At 23.6% G+C, this 21499-nt stretch overlaps 3 protein-coding genes across 6 annotated transcripts; 2 read left to right on the plus strand and 1 right to left on the minus strand.

Annotated features, from left to right (window-relative positions):
* The first annotated feature begins 278 nt into the window (after window positions 1-278).
* LOC105367526 (uncharacterized protein CG7065) lies at window positions 279-8393 on the plus strand. Of its 3 annotated transcripts, none has more exons than XM_011506385.1 (7): window positions 279-369; window positions 2976-3085; window positions 3536-4245; window positions 4392-4480; window positions 4561-4666; window positions 5194-6428; window positions 6538-8393. In XM_011506385.1, the coding sequence occupies exons 2-7, from the start codon at window positions 3014-3016 to the stop codon at window positions 8088-8090; spliced, it is 3765 nt and encodes a 1254-aa protein (XP_011504687.1). In that variant the 5' UTR covers window positions 279-369; window positions 2976-3013; the 3' UTR covers window positions 8091-8393. The 3 variants fall into 3 exon arrangements, with proteins under 3 accessions (XP_011504687.1, XP_011504610.1, XP_011504758.1); XM_011506308.1 differs by lacking the exon at window positions 279-369 and adding an exon at window positions 1005-1079; XM_011506456.1 differs by lacking the exons at window positions 279-369; window positions 2976-3085 and having other exon boundaries at window positions 3493-4245.
* A 5043-nt stretch (window positions 8394-13436) lies between these two features.
* Klp68D (kinesin-like protein 68D) lies at window positions 13437-16336 on the minus strand. The gene is made up of 2 exons (XM_011506571.1): window positions 15744-16336; window positions 13437-15653 (listed from the first exon to the last, which is right to left on the minus strand). The coding sequence occupies exon 2, from the start codon at window positions 15645-15647 to the stop codon at window positions 13482-13484; it is 2166 nt and encodes a 721-aa protein (XP_011504873.1). The 5' UTR covers window positions 15648-15653; window positions 15744-16336; the 3' UTR covers window positions 13437-13481.
* A 1065-nt stretch (window positions 16337-17401) lies between these two features.
* On the plus strand, window positions 17402-20052 carry LOC105367834 (coiled-coil domain-containing protein 47). Of its 2 annotated transcripts, none has more exons than XM_011506694.1 (4): window positions 17402-17491; window positions 17993-18998; window positions 19065-19236; window positions 19660-20052. In XM_011506694.1, exons 2-4 carry the CDS (start codon window positions 17998-18000, stop codon window positions 19897-19899), a joined length of 1413 nt encoding a protein of 470 aa, XP_011504996.1. In that variant the 5' UTR covers window positions 17402-17491; window positions 17993-17997; the 3' UTR covers window positions 19900-20052. The 2 variants fall into 2 exon arrangements, with proteins under 2 accessions (XP_011504996.1, XP_011505073.1); XM_011506771.1 differs by lacking the exon at window positions 17402-17491 and adding an exon at window positions 17716-17726.
* The last annotated feature ends 1447 nt before the right edge of the window (window positions 20053-21499 follow it).

Below are 21499 nucleotides of genomic sequence, written 5' to 3' on the forward strand. Positions count from 1 at the left end.
CTTAACTGATTTATTACAAAAATAAAATCTTAACGTTTTCGCTCACTCATATAAAATCTTACATAACTATTATATAACACACTTGAAAAAGAAAATAATCTATAAGTACTACAGAAAATAATTAATTTATTACTGTCAAATAAGTCAAATTTGATTTGTCAATATACTATTGTGATCAACCTTTAATTCCTAGGGATATAAATATTTTTAGGATAAGCCTAGTGATATCAAGTTGGAACATTTGTCCACTTCACAATTACTCGCTTTTCGGTCCCACTAATAATGTGAAAATGGCTGCGTTGAAAAGGTGATAAGAAAAACTAAGTTAGTTGAATTTGTCCTCGAAAAAGTTTAAATTTTGCTGCAAGAGTAAGTTGTTCGATATTACAATGGTTTAATTTATTCCTATTCTAAACATATGTATTTATTAAGCTTATACAATACTATATTTAGTTATTGTCCACCGGTATGGCTGAGTAGTCGCCATTGAAGACGGTTTTGTGTATTTCGGAACTTCATAAAATTTATCTTATTCCCGTGTTAGGTTTACGCCTTATTTACGCGTTGTAGCACAGTACCATTAAAAGAACGAAATAGTGATATTTAAGCGATTAAAAAATTTTTTTTTGAAATCTCGATATGTATTTATTCGAGATTTCTATTTAACCTGTTATAAAGAATTCTTGTATCCTTGATACACTTTATTAAAAAAAAATTTACATTATTTTTTTACTTTATTTTTTGAGTTCATATACAGCGATATTTTCAATAAATGACATACCAAAAACTCATCGTGTCTTTTCTAGATAGTCTTCATTTGATGTTCTTCACAATTTGAATTATGGAACAATATATTCACATGTTGTGTACATGTTTATATTATCCATTATTATTGTAGGTAATTTTTGTATTCATTGTACTTACGTGTTCTTGCTATACATTTGCAAAGTTAATGTATAACTTTGTTTTTGGCAGCATATTTGTTAAACAATATTTTTCTACAGGATATTAGTGTTTGTTGCTTTTGGAAATGAAAATGAGATAAAGATGCTAACAAGCCTAGCTTTGTCATTTTTTTGGTAAGTAGCTGGAGGTACTTAAATTTTGTTAACAACCATAAATCCTAAATTAATTCTTTTGTCAAATTGTATTTAAATAGAAGTTTACTTATTTTAATCATTTAATATATTTAATTGTTGATTAAAATATTATAATTAATTTAATACTTTCAATGATAATATTAAATATATATTAGTAGCATACTTATCTCTACAATATAACATTATATTATATTACATTATATAAAAATTATGTAATTGTAAAAAGTTTTAATAGATCTGATATTTTATATCATAATAGAAATAGTGTATATAAAATGATTTTATTGTGGCACTTTTCTTCTTGTATTTAAAACATTAAAATTAATTTTAAGAAAATCATGGTAAGTAAATGGTAATAATTTATTATGTTCCATTTAAAAATTGGTATACACGTGCACACACTAATTCTTAAGGGTTAACTAATAATGAATTTTATTATACTTACTTTATTATACTTATTATAAATATTTTAATAAAAAAATGATTGAGAAGTATTAAATTTGTAAATATTAATAATAAGATTTTGAACGTATTTTGAAAAATACATATTTATAACTATTATACAAATATGCATTTATTAAATTAAATATTAATACATTATCGTATATAATTAATTACTGATTTGTAGCTAGTTAATGAATGGTAATTTAATAATTTTTTGTTTAGATTATTTTGATATTTTTGCAAAGGGTTTTATTTAAATAAGTTTTCTTATGTATATATTTTTTTATTAAACATATATTAATATTCATTATTTTCAGCAATTAATAAGAAATGTTTAATTTTGCATTTAACTTTGTCAACTTTAAATTGAATTTTATAAATTTTAATTTTCTTCTCCAATTTCTGATATTAGAATTATATTTAATTACTAAATTAAATATAGCAATATTATTCTTATAAGAGCATAATTTAAATTAGTATAATTTACTTAGAAAGTATTTTTATTGGCTTAACTTTAATCAGATTTAGTTATTTAAAAATAAATGTTGTAATACATTAAAATATTGTTTTGAAGTTATTAAAATTATATACTTAATATATACAAATAAAAATTGTTGCAATTTTATGCGTACAGAAATGTACACAATTTATTGTGTATAATACAAATTAAATGTGTTGTTTTAGAATATTTTCAATTTATATCACCCAACTAGATGTTTAATTCTTTTAAGAATATACTATTTTACTTGTTTTGATTATGTTTACTTTTAATACTGTTTCAAAAGATTAAAAATGAGATTATGAAATTACACTTAATAAAATATGTTTAGGTAAGTAGAATTTATATGCTAATTTGTACTGTTGCCAATATATTTCATAATTCTAAATCTTAATTAGATACATAATATTTTAACTTATTATAATAGGTAAAATTAGAAATTAAATAAGTATCCAATTAATATTATTTAATTGGTCGTTTAATATTAATCTACATTATTAAATATTTTTAAATTATAATATATGATTATTCATGTATTTAATTGCTCATTTAATAATCCTAAATAGTTACTATGATTGTTAATATTTGATTACTTAGATTTTAATTTTCATAATATTAAATAAACATTGTATAAAATACAGTAATATATAGAATTATTAAATCAATGAAGTCACAAATTTTTTATTGTTTTATTGTATTATTATTTTATTAGTTTATTATTAGTTATTATTTAATATTAGTTTATGAAATAGTAATTTATAAAGAATTTTAACTGTGACTTATTGTTTTGATTATTAAAAAATATAATTAGATGAATAATACCTTTATGGGTAACGATCATAGAATTAAAATTCGCATAAAACGTTCTGTAATCTAAAGAGTTACTGGTATTTTATTTATATTAGTACCACAATATTCTTGAATATTTTCAGAATACAATTTCGGTGATATTCTATTCTGATGATAAACCATGCAGAATTTTGATGATCTTGACATAGAGGGACGGAATCCTTCCCTTATTTCAGAAGAAGAAAGAGAAAAGGTAATATTATTAGAACTGTGTATTTACTTAACAGTGAAGGTCAGAAATTATGACCATGTAAACATTTTAAACAAACGGTGTGATTTTTACCTCTAAATGGTTTTACTTTGATTTTTTTAATTAAAGTAAAAAACAGAGGTAACAATATAATTTAGTGAGGTGAGCAAATATTTTAATTAATTTATAGTGATTGTGATGTGGAATACAAGTAAATAAAAGTGTTGAATATCAGCTGCTTTACAACGATTACCAACAACATTTATTCTTCTAGGCAAGCTTTTTGCTTTTACTACTGTGATACAATTCATTTAGTATCTAATGAATTATAGTCTATTTTTTATTCTCTTAAGTAATCATATATTGATATATTTTAGTTTTACCAAAAATAAATTTTTGTATTGTTAAATTCATAATCCTGTTTGTATAGTGAATTTATTTATTTTTCTACAGGAGGAACACGATCGTAAAAGATTACTTAGGAGTAGTGTGACTGCCGAGGATGGAACTCTTCGACCAGTCTATTCTGAGACAGAAGACGGTGATATTTGGTGTCACATTTGTAATATTGCTTTATTTGGAGCCCATAAATTAATAAATCACAATATTTGCAATAGACATAAAATAAAATTAGAAGAATGGCCATATCCTGTATTGTTATGGTCAAAACGATCTGACATTGTAAAGAAAAGTTCAAAAGGTATAGGAGAAGTGGCACCAGGTGAGCCAATCCCACCAGGAATGGAAGATCAGATATCTAAAAGTACAACTATTCAAATGAGTCTAGATCGACATAGGAGTTCACCTCTTGTTGGTCTAGAATATCTTCTTGAATTGGTAGATCCAGAAAGTACTGAACCGAGCTATACATGTGTTTTGTGTAATAAACGTGGTGATCCTCGTACAGTTATGGCACACATTACAAGTTATAATCATCGTATCACATATTTAAATCGACATTTTCCTACAATATCGCGAGCAATAGCAGATCTTCCACGCACAGTTAATTATAAACGTGGAGCTAATGAAATCTCTGTGTTAGTTGCTAAGAAAATTGAAGAACATTTTGGCAGATTACAGCCTCAGTTGGTAGATAAAAATCAATATGAAAAAAACAAAGTGCAGATAATTAAAAGAATATATCATCAAGATTATCATTTTCGGTAAGTTAGATTCCTACATTTTATTTATAATTTGGTAATATCCAATATTTAGAAAATTTTTACTTTACTGTAAATTTGTACATATATTTTATAGTATTATTTTTATGGTTTTCATTTGACTCAACAAAATTGTTTCCTATATTCAGGGAAACATCAGAACTTACTTTCATGGAAGTTTATGATGTGCGTTGGGTAACAAATTTTGAAGAAAAAATATCTGAAATGTCAGTAAAAGGTTAGTATAATATTGTTTTATAACTTTATTTACACAAACAATGTACTTTTAAAAGATTGAATTCTTTTTTGGATATAAAGACCAAGAAGATAAAGAACAACTATTGAAAAAAGAAGATAGAACAGTTGATAAATTATCTAAGGATTTAACAAAAAGATCTGAAACAAAATCAGATATTACAAAATCGTAAGCTTATTTATTTTATATTTATGAGTAATTTAATTTCAATTACATAGTTTAATTATATATATATATAGTATAATTAAAAAGCTTGATTATATTTATTAAATATTTTTGTGATAATTTATTTATATATTAACATAAAAAACATTTTGTTTTAAATAATACTTTTTGAAGAATAATTTTAATATATTTTTATTCATATATATGTATATATTATAATTCCTATGTGTAATTATTATATTTTTGAAATTTCAACAAAATTTAAAATAATTTAACCTAAATTTTAGAAAAGGTTTGAATCATTTTTTATAAATTAAAAATAAATTAAAAACATCATTAGGAATATTTTTAAAAATATTCAGTTTACCTAATGAAATCTGGAAGCATCTAATAGAAAAATATTTCACTTAGTTGTTTGATTTATTTGATTTATACATAAGTTTTATGTAATTATATTAAACTTGTATATAAATTTATTGGAAATAAATATATATATATTTTTTTGTTTTTGTTTTTGTTTTATGTTATAGTGGATTCAAAATACGCATTTTAACAAAGGAAAAATTAAATGCTATAAGAAAGCCTGACAAATGTGAGAAATCAAAAGATAATTTAGATTTAGAAGAAGTAAAATCTCTATCGTCTTTATCTAGTATCTCTAGTAGTCCATCACCACGACGTTCTAGATCTCGATCTTTTGATCGGGGTCAAAAAAACACATCCGGAGATAATAGATATCGTAATAATCAGAAGTCAAATACGAGAGCACGATCCCGTTCAGGCGATCGTAGTAGGTGGATGAAATATAAGGATCAAGTAAAACGCGCTGAAGAATCATTGGAAAGACAATTAAAATTCCATGAGAAAAATCCAGAAAAACATCCTGCTTATCCAGATGAATGGAAAAAATTTTGGAATCGAAGATACAAAGAATTGCAAGCAGATGGAAAGGATCCCAGTAAACATGACTTTAAGCCTGAATGGATAGAGTATTGGAACAAAAGAATGCGTGAAATACATTCGGAACAATTGGAATTTCGTAAGGAAGATATAAAAAAAAAACTCGACCTTATGGGGGATATCCCTTCATTTGTACTACATCAACGCAAGGACAAATCACCAATTTGTAAAAAATCCAGCATAAACCTAAAAACTGAGAGTGACAATGAGGTTGAATACGTGGGAACATTAAAAAGTATTCCAAAATCCAACGATAGGTATCATGATCGCTTTGGTACACGAGATTGTGAGCGAGATAGAGAACGAGATCGAGAGCGAGACAGAGAGCGTGATCGTGAACGTGATCGTGAACGAGATCGTGAAAGAGACAGAGAACGCGATCGCGAAGCGAGAGAACGAGAAAGAGAGAGAGAACGCGAAAGAGACCGAGATCGAGAGTACTATGCATATTCACGAGGTGGTCGAAATAGTTACAAGCCTTATTATGTGCCGCTGCCATCGATGTCACGTCCAATTCGGCCAAGATATCATGCAACACCCTATCCAATTACTGATCATAATAAATCTCCAAGTCCACCTAAAGAAGAGATGATAGAGGACTTAGAAATAATTGGGTTACTAAGATTGCTTACTGCTTTAGAAGGTCAATTAGGTTCGTTAGGACCCAAAATAGTATCACTACTCTCAAAGGGTTTGGCAACTGAAAAAATTAAACCAAATTCAGCGGAAGAATTACTATATGATGAAGAAGTTAGTGTTCTCTTTGAAACTGTCAAGGAAAAATTGAAGGGTCAATTGTTTGCAGGTATAATTTAATGGATTATTATTTCTTGAATAGGCTTCCGATACTTTTGAAAAATTTATACAAATTAATTCTTAATTGTTTAAAATTTTAAACTTATATTTACTTGTAGGAATGATCGATAAAGTAGCAATACCTCCAACGAAGAATGCTATTCAGAATATAGCACGTCTACTTCACAATGCAACAGAAAATAAAAAGAAAATTGAAGAAGAAAAGAGAAGACAAAAGGAGTTATTGGAAAGATCTAGATCTATGAGTTTTATGACAAGATCATTATATTCACGAACAATTGAAATAGAGCCAAGTCGAAAGTCTGAACCAGTGAGTGTTCCTGGTGTAGGTACTGTAGATAAAATAGCTATTGCACAGCAAATTGCAGCAGCATTAGTAGCTCAAGGTAGGACTAATGTATCCCAAGAAGAATTAGAAACTTTAATTAATGCTGTAGTCGGTATGGCGGAAGCTTCCAAAAATTGTGATAAACCAGTTACTACAGCTGATTTTGTCAAAGGATTAACGAATAATGCTAATAAAGATTCTAGTAATAGTTTTCGAACTAAAACGCCCGAACCAGAAAAAACAATTGATCACGTGGCTAAAATGGAAAGCCTATCAGATGTTGATTTAAAGGCACTTTTACAAAATTTCAAAGAACTAACTACAGAAGAACAGCATGGTTTAATTAGTTTCTTGAAGAAACTAGAGGCAACAGATTCTACAAGAGTTGAAAAACTTAGAGCTTATGTAAATTTAGGATCTGCTTCAAATTCGCCTACATTAAAACCGATATCCCCTGTTAAAGAACGTGAAGAATCATCCCATAATTTTCGAAAAAGTGTCTCTCCATTTTCAACTCGAAAAGGTAATCATAATCCTTGTGATGATGAAAATAAATGGAAACCAAAGTTAGATATATTTGCTGATGAGGAGGAAGAGGAACAAAGAAAAAAAATTGATGATAAGTCTAAATCAAAACTAGATCTATCAGATGATGATGATGATTATACGTTTGAAGATATTTACAAAGCTGCGGATAAAAATGTTAATGAAAATGCAAAGAAAAGATCATTTTCAAGATCGAAATCGAACTCGCCTAAGTCTTGGTCACGTTCAAGGTCACGTTCTCCTTCTTTCAAAAAATTAGACTATTCAAAATCTAGTGATCCTAATGTTATTTTAAATGAAACTAAACGATTAATTGCCAACATTATGGGTGACTTACCTTCAAAATATACATCTAAATCACATTTGTCACCACTTTCCGAAACTTCTCATTTACAGAACCAAGTACACTCAATTTCTCTTTTACAATCTGGCTCTGCATCATCAAGCATTCCAAATAATTTTAATCAAAATTATGGATTAAATTCATCCCAAACGAATTCACAGTTGTCTTATGCAGGGAATCAATTTCAAAATTTTGCACACCAACAGTCACAATCATATAATAGTAATTCTGGATTTTTAAATAATGGTTACAATAATTTCAATCAAGGCTTTAATAGTATGGGCAATCAAAATCAATATAGTGGAGTACCATCTAACCCATATCCTCAATCAACTTATGGAGGATCTTTTGGAGGTCCTCAGAGTGTAAGACCTTCATCAACTTATTCACAACAAACATTTGGGAACTATTCTCAACAACAACATTTCTATTAATAAAAAATAGTATAGCTTCAATGTTTATCGTATAAATAATAATTATGAGCAAATTGTGAATATCGTGATGTTGTAGGGGCCATGTGCATCAAACTATAAATTTTAAAAAAATTTATTAAAAATCTACTTTTATTAGAGGAATCGTTATCTGTTTAATAAAGATGCATGAATAATGATTCATTTCAAAGTTCATTCGTAAACTCAATTTTTTCAAACTTTAGTTTAAATACACAATCTGTGTATTTTTTATACAAATGTATAGATTTTATGCAATTATAGCATAACAAACTTACGATCTTTTGTACAGACAAATTATTAAAATGTTTAAGGTTAATTATTAGTTTTTATTTAAGTTTATTTGAAATACAGTTTAAATATTTTTTAAAGCCATTAAATTACATTAAGGTATTTTGCTAACATGATGGAGTATTCAAGAAGATATTTGCTGTTTTTGGAACATTATATATTGCAGCAATCAAGGTAAATGTTTTTGTAAAAAAAATGAATATAATTAAAATAAATATTTAAATTAATATAACTTGCTTTTTTATTTAATAAATATAAAAATAACACTTGTATTAAATATTGTACAAAATATTTATAGAGAAATAAATAAAAAAAATTGTAATACTTAAATTAATAAAAAAAACCATTCTGTAATATAAATATAAATATTAATAAATGTATTGATTTAATAAAATATTTAGTAATGTTTATAAAATGCTTATGATATAAACTATAAAAGAATTTGAATCTTGTAATAACATTTGTTTAAAAAATATCAATTTATTCATAGATCACATATTAAAATTTTAACAAATAAAATATGTACAAATTCATATATGTCTAATTTATTTCCTAGTTTCGAACATTACTTAAATCATATTTATTAAAAATTTAAACTTAAAAATACGTATTCCATTTATCAAATAACCATTGTATTGTTGTTTTTAATTGTACATCAATTATAAATTGGTACATCAATATATTTACAGTAAAATAATAATTCTATTTTGTATTATATCTATATTATATGTATTTTAACTTAAGTTTTAATATTAAATTTAAATATATGATTTCGATAACAGAAAATAATATTCAATTAAATTTTTTTTTTGTTTTTTCTTAAAAATACTTATTGAGAAAAGCATGTAGTTATTAAACCTGAGGAATCTACATTAATTGAAATATTTAATTTTTTCAAATTGCTATAAAAAAGTTTAATGATCTTTACAATGTACTAGTGTATTTTATGTATTAAAATAATATATTGGTTGGATTTTGCATTCTTTACTTAAAAAATATGTATATATTTATATATACATTAAATTTGTCTTATTACGTATCGTCTTACATTCAAACTTGTAAATTATTTTCTTTATAATTAATTAAATAATCAATCTTTACAAAATGAAGCTGGAATTGCGATTACGTTGTTCTTATATAATATTAAATAAGAATAAATATTCTAATATAGATATTAAGTTTACATTTGCTAATCATTGATCTACTAAAACGATACAGGAAAAGATAAAATGAATTATATTATAAAGAATAAAGGTACACCTATGTATACATTGAATGAAATTTCAATTAATGAAAAAAGTGTAACCTTGAGAAGTAATTAGATTGTAGTAGATCACAGACATAAATTTCAATATTTTTACGGTACCTAGTACTTTAATACATAAGTTTTTTTATAAGTAATTTACTCCAAAGCATTAATGTTTTGTAAAACATTTTTTATTTATTAAAAGAACTATAATTATATGTTATAAATATATATAAAATTACATTACATAATCTAAATTGTGGTAACGTAAATTATAAACAAATTTTTAATGTTTATATATTAATGTTTACTGTAAGGCAGACATTACGAATTTTTATCTAAAAAAGAATAGACTGAAGATGCAAATTGTATTTTTAAATTTCTAATTGAAACTGAGCAAATTAAACTACATTAATATAGAAAATAATGTCTTAATTAAATCAATTTTCACCCTGTTACATTTTTATTAAATATAATTTTAAAATACACATGTGCATATATATAGAATTAATGAAACTTAATATTCATACTTTTAACTAATAATTTTATCAATTATTTGTTCACTATCTAAATCAATAATATTTCCATATAAACTAAATTTTCTTTTACAAATTAATACGTTCAATTTTATCGGAATATATGATTCAGTTTTTGACGTAATAATAAGAAATATTACTGAAAAAAAATCAGTAAAATTATTGTATAAAATCCTCAAAATGATTTTATGAAAAGATAGAAAAAAGAAGCTTTTATATCATTAATTTATGTGCAATAATTATGTAAATATAAAATGATACGTTCTACAACAATTTATTTAGACTAAAATGATAGATGGAATAAAGTATAAAATTATAAACATAATGAACTTTTATAGTTACATTAAAGTATGCAATTATAGATGATATCAATATAAAATAATATAACTATATGTTATATAAGATTTAAAAAATTTAAACTTCGAACTCATTCGAGTACATACTAAATATATAAATCTATAATTATATTTTGCACAATTGATAAGCGTAATAAATGTTTATGTTACCATAAATGTAGTTATATTTATTATATAATTGATAATTAAGTTTTAATATTGTGCATGCATTGTTTATCAATATATAATATGCAAGGATATGTACATACAATAGTAAATGTGAAAATACGATATATAAATCACAATTACAATAATTTATTCACCAATTAAATAAATAATTTATCTATATAATTTCAGCAAAATATTAAGTTACTACATAAATATTTACTGAATTCTGGAAACAATTACAATTATAAAAAATAAAGATTACTATAAGTTTTTTTGTGATACTACAAAATAAAATTGATATATAACAGTAAATAAAAATGTATATTATTTCATTTTCTGTACCTATTAAAATTAATCCTTTTCATATAAAAATTATATATTAAAGTATATCTGCTCTTAATCATAACTTAATATTTCAATCATTAAATAACTATATATATGAATATTATTTAAAACCATAATATCAAATTTAGAATTAAAATTACCACAATTCAAAATTAAAATTTCATTTCAAAGTTAAATTTTAATACAATTATAATCAAATTAAAAAGAAAATACAATGTATTATAGATTTGAAGTATTTATTAATTTGCATAAAAACTGAATAAAAGTTATAAAAAATTCATATTTTTTCAAATATTGTAACATCTATATTTAAGTATTTAATAACAAAAATATAAAATAATTCAATTTTATAAAACAGAACTAAATACGTAATAAAAGTATAAGTAAAATTTCTTAAAATCAGAAATTCAATTGGAATGACACGAAATTGTTTATATTTATAAAAGTCCATTGTAAATTTTATGTTTTATATATCTGTATGTAATTGATTGTTCATAAAAAAATTATAATTTAAATAATTACTACAATACATTTGCATACAGATGTAATTATTTTCATTATTTTATTCATTTACAAAAAACATATATTCTCACATTTGCAGCTTTGGCAAAAGATCTTTATATTGATCTTGCACTCGCTTTTCTATGCCAAATATTCCGAAACTAAACAATTGATATTATAATTAAAATCATAATGAACTAAAACTAAAATGAGAATGAGAATGGGAAAAAAGAAATGAGTCAACTGTTTTTTTTTCTTGAAATATCGAACGATAGAGCAGTTATAGAATGAAAAAAAAATGAAAAAAGATATTTATAGTTTTAGATTTAATGTATTTTATATCTAAAATATTTATTAATAATGTAAAACAATTGATTATTGTAAAAATAAAATTAAACTAATTAAAACCTGTTCAATTTCCAAAAATAATGTCCTTAGTTAAATTGACTTTAACCAAATTATTGCAGATATTCAATTATTATTTGATACTGAAAATATATCTTTGATAATTTGAGAAAATAATTACATTTTTGTATTTATAATTAATGTAATCAAAATTGTATAAAAAAACTAATATTGTATTTCATATGGAAAACGTATATTTTTAATATACGATTTAATTTTCTGATGTAAATGTGAAAAAATGTCACATTCTTTAGATAATGGTAAAAAAAGTAAATAGGAGTACGCGAATTCAACTAAAATAAATGCAAGCTTATTAAAAATATGTAATAGATAATAAATATATGTTGAACCACAGCAGAAATTATTACTTAAAATATTTAATATATTTTATATGAACATACTTGTATAAAACTTTGAAAAAATATATTTGAAAATTCTAATTACATCATTACCTTTCACAAAATTTATATATTTGTATGATCTTTTATTAATATTCTTCATAATTTATTAACAGTCTAATAGTACATTATATCAATTTATCGTTTCTTTATATTATCATTAATAGTGTTATTAACATTACAATTAAATTATTAAATTAACATTAAATATTATTGAGTACAATGTTGGATTTTAAATTAAATTTTAGTTCTTCAAACAAAGTATAATAAAATTCATTAAAATGTTATATTGTTTTTAAATATTTGTTTAATATCAATTTCATGTATTTTGTCCTTTGACAATGAATTTTCTTAAATAAATGAATGTTCTTTCACTGCATTTTTAATTATATAAATTATCAAATTTATTAAAAATTAATAAACATTTAATTTAAACGAATTATTTTTCTTCAATATAATATAAATAAAAATAAGTAAAACAAAGTTATTGCTTATTTGGTAGAAGTTGACTAGAAACTTTTAGTAACACAGTATTGGAATAAAAAATATAAATTGCTGAATAAGCAATCAAGTTAATGTTTTCAATCTAAAATAATACTTATTGATTTCATCATCTTTAACCTTATTTATATTATGTTATATATAATATTATATATAATTTATATAATATAACCTTATTTATATAAATACAAATATTAATATGCAATAAAATCTAGGGAATGTTTTTAAATTAATCTTATAAAATCAATAAATGAGATTTTTGATAAATAGCACAGAATTGTATATAATATTTCATACAAAGTACTGGTTTGTATAATTAATTATGATTATATTAAAAAATGAATTGGTAAATATTTAACAATATTTTTATAACTACCTATATAAAAGAGTATCAGCACATCTTTTTATAATTTTGAACAAAGAAACAAATCTCAATTTCATTATATACTGAATTAAATTTTAACAAATTACACTAATGCTTCTTTTAAATAACAGAATTAGTTATTTATTTATTTTTTATTTCAAACACATTATTTCCAATAAAAAATGATATCACAATGAAATAATCATTAGCAAATAATATAGATTCATAAAAATTTGTTTCTTTGTAAGTAAATATTAATTATGAATGTATTATGAATAATACATTATTATTTTGGGACTAATCCTCTTGTTTTAGGATATACTGGTGCTGGTATTTGTTGAACTCTACCAACACTTTTAGGACGAATTCGTGCAGATTGCAATTGTGATTTAGTTCTAAAACTTGCATTAGAAGCATCTACATCTATATCCCCTTCATCACACAATGCTTTCTCCAATACAGCTTGAATTGTAGGTGCAATTACAGGTTTTTGGTAATCAAATGTTGTGCGAACAGGCATATCTAATTTTAAATTTAGAATATTTTCACTAGCATATCGATAACCCTTACCCATTGCCAAAGCAGTACGTGAATATTCAGTTATTGGTCTTCTTAATCCAGGAACAGAAACTGGTCGTTTAATATTTTCAACACTTGCACATTCTGATTCTTTTATTATCCAACAATCTTCATCTTCTTCAAACCTTACTTTAGAGAGAATTTTATGTTTTTCTTCAACTGGTATGAAATTATCAATAATAAGACATTTTAATTTTAATTCTTTCATTAATTCATGTTGGGTTTGCTCTAGCTCTCTTCTATCCCTATTGTACTCATTTGTGACATCATCTAAATCCTGTTTTAAAACTTGTAATTTTGCATAATATTTTTTTAATTTCCTAGATTGGACATCAACTTCTTGTTGTAAAGTTGTAAAAGTTTCACGAACACCTAAAGTAGTAAGTTCTTCATCTTCAAGCTTTTGTTGCATTTCTACTTCACGCTTTTTGCGTTCAGCAATTTCAGTGGCTCTCTGTTCCAAAGCTCGTTGTTGCTCGTTTGTATGATCAATAATATTTTTACCTCCGCAAAGCATTTTGCTTTCTAGTTCCTTTATTCTCTGCACTAAATTTTCAGTTTCTTGTTTCTCAACTATCAATTGTTCTGCTATCAATTTTTTATCAGTTTCTGAAATTTTATTATTATCTTCATGACTATCTTCTGTCTCAGATTCTGATTCATCATTTTCAGTTTCTTTTTTCTTTTTAGACTTTCGTTTTTTTCGCTGTCCTGGACCTTTTTGTACTAATTTTTCTTTAAGTCTTAAAATTTCTTCTTGATATTGTCTAAGTAATGCATCTTTAGGATCTTCATTAATTCTAGGTTTATTTTTAATGCTTTTAGCACGACTAGCATATCTTAATGTGGTAAGAGTTTCATCATAATTATAACTGGCAGGACCAATATTTGCTATCATTATTGTTTTTGAATTACCACCTAATGAATCTTGAAGTAATCTTGTTAATTTTGAATCTCTGTATGGTACATGTGAAGTTTTTCCATCCACTAAAGCTGAAATAACATTTCCTAGAGCAGATAAACTCAAATTAATTTTACTAGCCTCTTTTAATCTTTCCCCTGATGATCCTGTTTTACTTTGCCTTTCACTCCCTGCTAAATCAACTAAATTTAAACGACCAACTCTAATTCCACAGTTATCTCCCATTTCTATGGTAATAATAAATATTGCATGTGATCTTGAACTATGTTCATTCATATTTGTTGCTCCTATTGTTCGATTTTGATTTCCAATATTCATTAAATGCTGAATTTCTTCTGCATTTTTACAAACAGAACTTGATAAATCTTTTACAAAAATTCCTGTATCAGGCTTTTCTTTTAATTCAAAACGTAAATTTTGATCTTGATGTAATAAATCTCTAATTTCTTCTTGATAAATTTCTAAATAACTGGCTCTTACAAGATACTGAATATTTTTTGATCTTCCAATTTGAGTATATATTTGTTCAAATGATCTAGAAATAATACCACGTTTATCAATATGGTTTTTAGAACCTTCCATTGTATAAGTTTTCCCAGTTCCAGTTTGTCCATATGCAAATATTGTACCGTTAAATCCATCAAGTACAGAAGAAACCAATGGACGTACTGTCTCTTCATATATATCTTGTTGACTGGAATTCCAATCATACACAGAATCAAATGAAAACACTTTAACAGTTTCTTTATTTACATCTTCCCGAGGATTACGAATTTCTACAGCTCCTTTTGCAGGAATTATTTCTACAACTTTTGTAAAATTTCGAGATATTTCTTTTTCATCCATTGGACGACACCGTACTACTACTTGAACACATTGTGTAATTACATCTACAAATGTTTTGTTACTTTTCTTTTTAGCAGATTTGGGTTGACTCTCTATTTTCTCCATTATTCTCTATTAAAGTTTTAAACAGAGGTTAAAAAATGAATAACTTAAAAATGTTTAAATTGAATTTATTAATAATGTACTAATAAATTTACATACAGATTTAAAATGTCGCTATGTTGGTCAAAATTATAAGAGAATATGTAATGTATTTTTTAATAATTAATAAAAAATATTTCAAATGTGTAATATTGATTCGTTGTTTCACTGTCAAATTCAAGAAACTTTATAAACATTCATTTGCACTACTTTAATGAATTATTGATCTTCCAGACCAAAATTGCAAATTTTGTTTCGAGTCAATGTATTCACAATTAATCTAAGATTGCTTTTCTTTAGATTTGAATTCGAATAAATTGGTATTAATTAATGAGTATGTAAATAAATTTTCGTAGTTGTATATATTGCAAACACGCTATGTATATTATTTCTTGTATATCATACAGTAATACAAATAGATATTTTACGAATAGTATAACTTCACGGGCTTATTATAATAAACATGGAACATGCGCTTTGCCATGATAACACACAAGCAACTGTTTTGTATATTTCCCTCTAATTAACGATTCATTCATTGTTAAATACTCAAATTTTTCTCAGTGATCTAAGAGAATTAAAAATCTGATGTCTGTTCGATTTTTCAACTAGATGATCAATAATGAACTTCGAATATAATATTAATTCTTTTAATTATTACTCTATACTATACGGTAATTTAACATTTTTTAAAAATATTTTTATACTTACACATAATCTTTATTCATAAAACGTAATATTTATACAAAATTTGTATATAAATGTATTTAATACATTTATGAATCAAATAATTAATCACAGTTACAATTTAAAAAATCTGAAATTAATTTAAATTATATATTTCTATTATTTTATTCAATGATTTTCCAAGTAATTGAAACATTATTACTATATTTAATTGAGATAAAGTAATTAAACCAATATTAAAATTATTATTTTGTAAATACTATATTTAATATATATAAATTCAACATACATTTTACAACTAATTTATATTCTATAAACAACAATTATTTAATATTTGAAGTCGTAAATGGCACTAATTTATATCTTACTATAATATAAATTGCAAATAACTTATATTATGCAATATTAAAAATTATTCACTTCAGAAATATTTCAATTAAGTTAATCTCATATTTTACATATTTTAAGAATAATTCCAATAAATGTTTATATATTTGCAACATAAAATTAAATAAATGTTTTAATAATTTTATAATACTGATTTCATTTGCATAAAATTCTAATATAAATTGTACAAACATGTTTGTCCATTATAAATATTAATTATTGGACTAAATTGTTTGAAAAAAACGTTAAAATCAATAATTTCATTGTTATATATAAAAGAAAATAAAAATTTATATATATAAAATTACGTCCCGTAAAACATGTATTATATTTATAGTATATAAATATAATACATATTACTTAAACATATTCAAGTTTAATAATAAAATACAATTAATATAAAAATTAATAGTCTTATATTAAAAAAAAATAATGGTATTTAATATTTAATATTCTTAAGACTTAAACTATTTAATACTTAAATGTTAAAAAAATGGTAAAATAGTTTGTAAATTTGTTTATTATATTAATTGAATTTAAATATTCAAGAAAAAAGTACTCTTGTACAATACAGTTTTCCTAAAATTCGTAAAAATTTCGTATTTTAAAACCACGTTTATGACCCACGTAAAAAATATCATAGTATGTATAACAGGAAAACTAGATTATTGAATTGAAGATTATTGAATATATTATGGAATAAGTAACAAGTGTTAAATTGAATTAATCAAAAAGTTAGTCTTAAAAATTTGAATAATATTTTTAATTGTATATATGTTAATCGGATGTAAATTATTACCATTAAAATTCAACTAATTAATTATATCCATTATTTATATTGTACTATTTTGTGATTTATAATTTGATTTTATTTGATTCTATTGTATTTTGACGAAATTAATATAGCTTCAATTTTTCTTAACACTATGTAACTTTGTACTCTTTTTACTATTTGTATTTTTAGTTGAGGTTAAGTACACCTTATTTTATATAAATAATTTTTTTTTTTTTTTTAATAAAAATGTAAAATTAAGTAAATATTTTATATCCGTTTAACGAACACAAATAAAATAATGCTTATTAAAAAATTAAATGGGTATTCTGTAATTCTTAAGAATATTGATGTACAAGATCTTTTTATTTAATAGAAGTCAAAATATTATTTGTTAATATAACTCTAATAAACACTATAAAAAATAATTAAATTTTTTTTTATTGTATTTAATAGGTTCTAGGTAAAATGAAGTTGTGGTTAGTTGTTCTTCACATTGTTTTAGTAGGAACAAATTTATGGGTGACTGCTCATTTTCAAAAAGAACCTATAGAAGATAATGAATTTGCAGAATTTGAAGATTTTGAGGAAGAAAAACCAAATAGAGAAACTGTTTCAACATCTGATTATTCTTCATCACATTTCGAAAATATAGAAAGAGTTAATAATTATGAAGAAGATGATATTTCAATAGAAGATATAGATAATGAATTTGATCACTTTCAGGATGAAGAAGAATTTGAAGGATTAGATGTAACTGTAGGAAATTCTGATATACGAATTGAAGAACCATCAACATTGAAAATTACTAAGGTTCCATTACATTTGCGAGCAAGATGGGATAGTTTTTATCTTGAAATTTTAATGATAGCAGGTTTATTAGTTTACTTTATAAATTATATTGCAGGCAAATCAAAAAATTACCATATTACTGAAACGTGGTATATTGATAATAAGCAAATTCTTGTAGAAAATTTTTCATTAGTTGGAGATACTGGCAAGTCTATTGATGAAAGTATAATCAATGGACCTATTAAAGAAAGTGAATCTCAGTATAGTATATATTGCTCTGGACGAATTGGTTGTGATTCATTATTAATAGAACTGAAATTAATAAAAAGGCAGGATTTAGTGGCTGTTTTATCACAATTGATTCGTCCACAGAATGATCAAGCTCATCTACGAATTGAATTAGGCAAAGATGAGACTGACAATTTTGTCTTAGCTATAGCAGCTAAAAAAACTGCAATACATTTATCTAAAGATATGGCAGATATAAGTGTTTATTGTCCTGAAAAACGGTCTGGAGAAAAATTTAATTTACCATCAGGATTTTATGTTATGTCTGAAATTTCTGAAGCTGCTTCTGCTATTTTAGACAATAAAGTTCTTCAAGCATTCAATAAATATACAAATTACATTGAGTACATTCATATAAGTGATCAATATAGTGGGCCAAAACAACAAGAGTAAGTTATAGAAACTTCTATTTATAAATATTTAGATTTCATTTTTTTTAATTATATAATTTACAGAGATGTTACTCAATTGACCATGCCTGAAGTAAAAAAAGTTTTATTTGTTGGATTAAATATTAGTATTAAAGGTCATATAAATAAAGCTGAAAATCAAGAAAAAGTTAGACCTTTACTTCAATTAACATTTTACATATTAGATAAATTGCGTCGATTTAAACTTTCAAAAGAGGTAATTTATTGTTAAAAATTATTCTATCTTATATGTAGATAATATAATATATTTATATATAAATGTAATAAACAGTCTATGACAATACAATTAATGTACATTTTGAAAAATGATTTTTAGAATTTCAGTTTTCAAATTACAAAGTAGAAGTATCTTGAAGAATTTTTATTTATACATTTTTTTATTAGAAATAAGCCTTTTATATTCTCCAGCATTTTAGAAAATTTCAATTGTATTAATTTTTATTATAAATTAAATACAATTATTATTAATAATTGTATTATTACCTTGAATATACTTAGATTTTAAAGAAATTTATATGAAATTCATAATCAATTTCAATTGAAACATTTATCAAAAGTAAGATTTGAAAAATAAAATTATAAAAATAATATTTACGACATAAAATAATTTCAATTACAGGGTAAAAGTAAGACTGATAAAAATCGACTAAAAGTAGAAGAAGCTTTTTTAAAAACTACACATGCTGCACGTGCAGAAGCAGCTGCTGCACGACGTGAGGAACGTCGACGAGCAGAAAAAAAGCGTATCCTTCAAGAGGATGATCCAGGTAAGCACAGAAAATGGGAAGAAAAGGAGCAACGTAGACTTGCTAAGAAAAGAGCACCAAGAATGAAACAACTTAAAGTTAATGCATTATGACCTTTAAAAAGCACTTAAAGAAATACATTTTATACTTATAGTTTTTGTTGGTATGATAATAATTATAATATATTGTGACATTAGTATATTGAAACTGTTTATTTACTAAATTTTCATTTAATTTACTACTGCACTCGTTAAATAACATAATCTATTTATACATTAATACTGTATATATATATATATATATATATATATATTGTATACAAGAGATGTATACCTCCATTATTAGAAACAACTCATAATTATTATTACATAATTTGTGTTTTGATTTAAAAAATTGATTAATTTATTTTGGTCCATAGAATTGTTTTAAATATTACAAATAATTACTTATACCATAGATTAATTTTCATAAATACACTTTATATAATTTATTGTACATATAAATATTCATATATTATAAAATTGTAATTATTACAATTTTATCTTTAATAAAAATCTTTATAATGAGTAATAAAATTGATAAAATTTATATTTTATTTCAGTACCTAACCATATTTTCTTTTGCAGATAAATATATTATAAAATACAATTGCAATTTTAATTAAGTTACATAGATACAATAAATTTTGCTTGTAACACTGTTAATTATTACATATATAAGTTTAAATTGTATTCAATGAGTTGTGTTACTATTACTAAAATGATTTTTTATTACAGACTAGTAAAATCATGGAATGTTTTCAATAAAAAATACAATGAAACTAATTTATTTATAGATTATTTTGTAACAGTATACTTGTATTTAATATTAGTAAATTGTATCTTTTTAATTGATGACCCAATTATAAAATTTGATATGTATGTAATAAAAGTAATGAAAAAATGAAGTACATGAAGTAAATAAATACTTTTACAAATTTGATTCGCACTTATTTTTAACCCATTACCCATTCACCATATTCTTAAGTACAACAATGAAAATTTATTGTAAATTTATTGTATAAACAGTCTATTATAATACATTTTAGGTACCAATAATATCCAAATATTTCTTAAAGTTGCATAACCATTTACAATATAAATTTGTTTTTGAGTATTACTCATAAAAAATTTGCATTATAAAATTAACGAAATTGGTTTTTTATTATCAATATATTTTTTACTATACTTTTAAATAAAGCATTGAAGTAGTACAAGAATTTAATCCTAGTAAAGTTAAATTACGTTGAATTACAAATCGTGAAAACAAATAATTATCTAAAGATACAAAATCAGTTATAACTATATTCATTGCTCCAGTTCCAGGTGAATTTTCTTTAATCCAAGGTAATATAGCTAATCTGCATTTTATGTTAAGGTCATCCTTTAAATTACTACAAATATGTCGCATAATATAAGAAAAATCGGGTGTTAATAAACATTGAGAAACAAATCCAACATCATGCATACGATTTTGTAAACCATTATTTAAAAAATTAATAAGTTTTAGCGTATCATCGGTGTTTGGCCAAGGTGTTGGCCATAAAGTACTAGACCATAAATCATTGTAATTACGAGCAATAATATTTCTGTATATAATAAAAATTTGAAATTTTTTCAAGTTTAACCATTGTAGTGAAATGTGCTCTAATTTATTGTACATAGGGCATATTTT

This window comes from Ceratosolen solmsi, unplaced genomic scaffold (genome assembly GCF_000503995.2).
Source record: "Ceratosolen solmsi marchali unplaced genomic scaffold, CerSol_1.0 scaffold10, whole genome shotgun sequence".
Lineage (NCBI taxonomy): Eukaryota > Metazoa > Arthropoda > Insecta > Hymenoptera > Agaonidae > Ceratosolen > Ceratosolen solmsi.

Bases quoted from the DNA above. Each gene is read 5' to 3' on its own strand.
- LOC105367526 (XM_011506385.1), top strand. From the start codon at position 3,014: ATGCAGAATTTTGATGATCTTGACATAGAGGGACGGAATCCTTCCCTT. The intron at 4,246-4,391 runs GTAAGTTAGATT...TCCTATATTCAG, and splicing joins CATCAAGATTATCATTTTCG to GGAAACATCAGAACTTACTT. The intron at 4,667-5,193 runs GTAAGCTTATTT...TTTATGTTATAG, and splicing joins AAATCAGATATTACAAAATC to TGGATTCAAAATACGCATTT.
- Klp68D (XM_011506571.1), bottom strand. From the start codon at position 15,647: ATGGAGAAAATAGAGAGTCAACCCAAATCTGCTAAAAAGAAAAGTAAC.
- LOC105367834 (XM_011506694.1), top strand. From the start codon at position 17,998: ATGAAGTTGTGGTTAGTTGTTCTTCACATTGTTTTAGTAGGAACAAAT. The intron at 18,999-19,064 runs GTAAGTTATAGA...TATAATTTACAG, and splicing joins AGTGGGCCAAAACAACAAGA to AGATGTTACTCAATTGACCA. The intron at 19,237-19,659 runs GTAATTTATTGT...TTTCAATTACAG, and splicing joins GATTTAAACTTTCAAAAGAG to GGTAAAAGTAAGACTGATAA.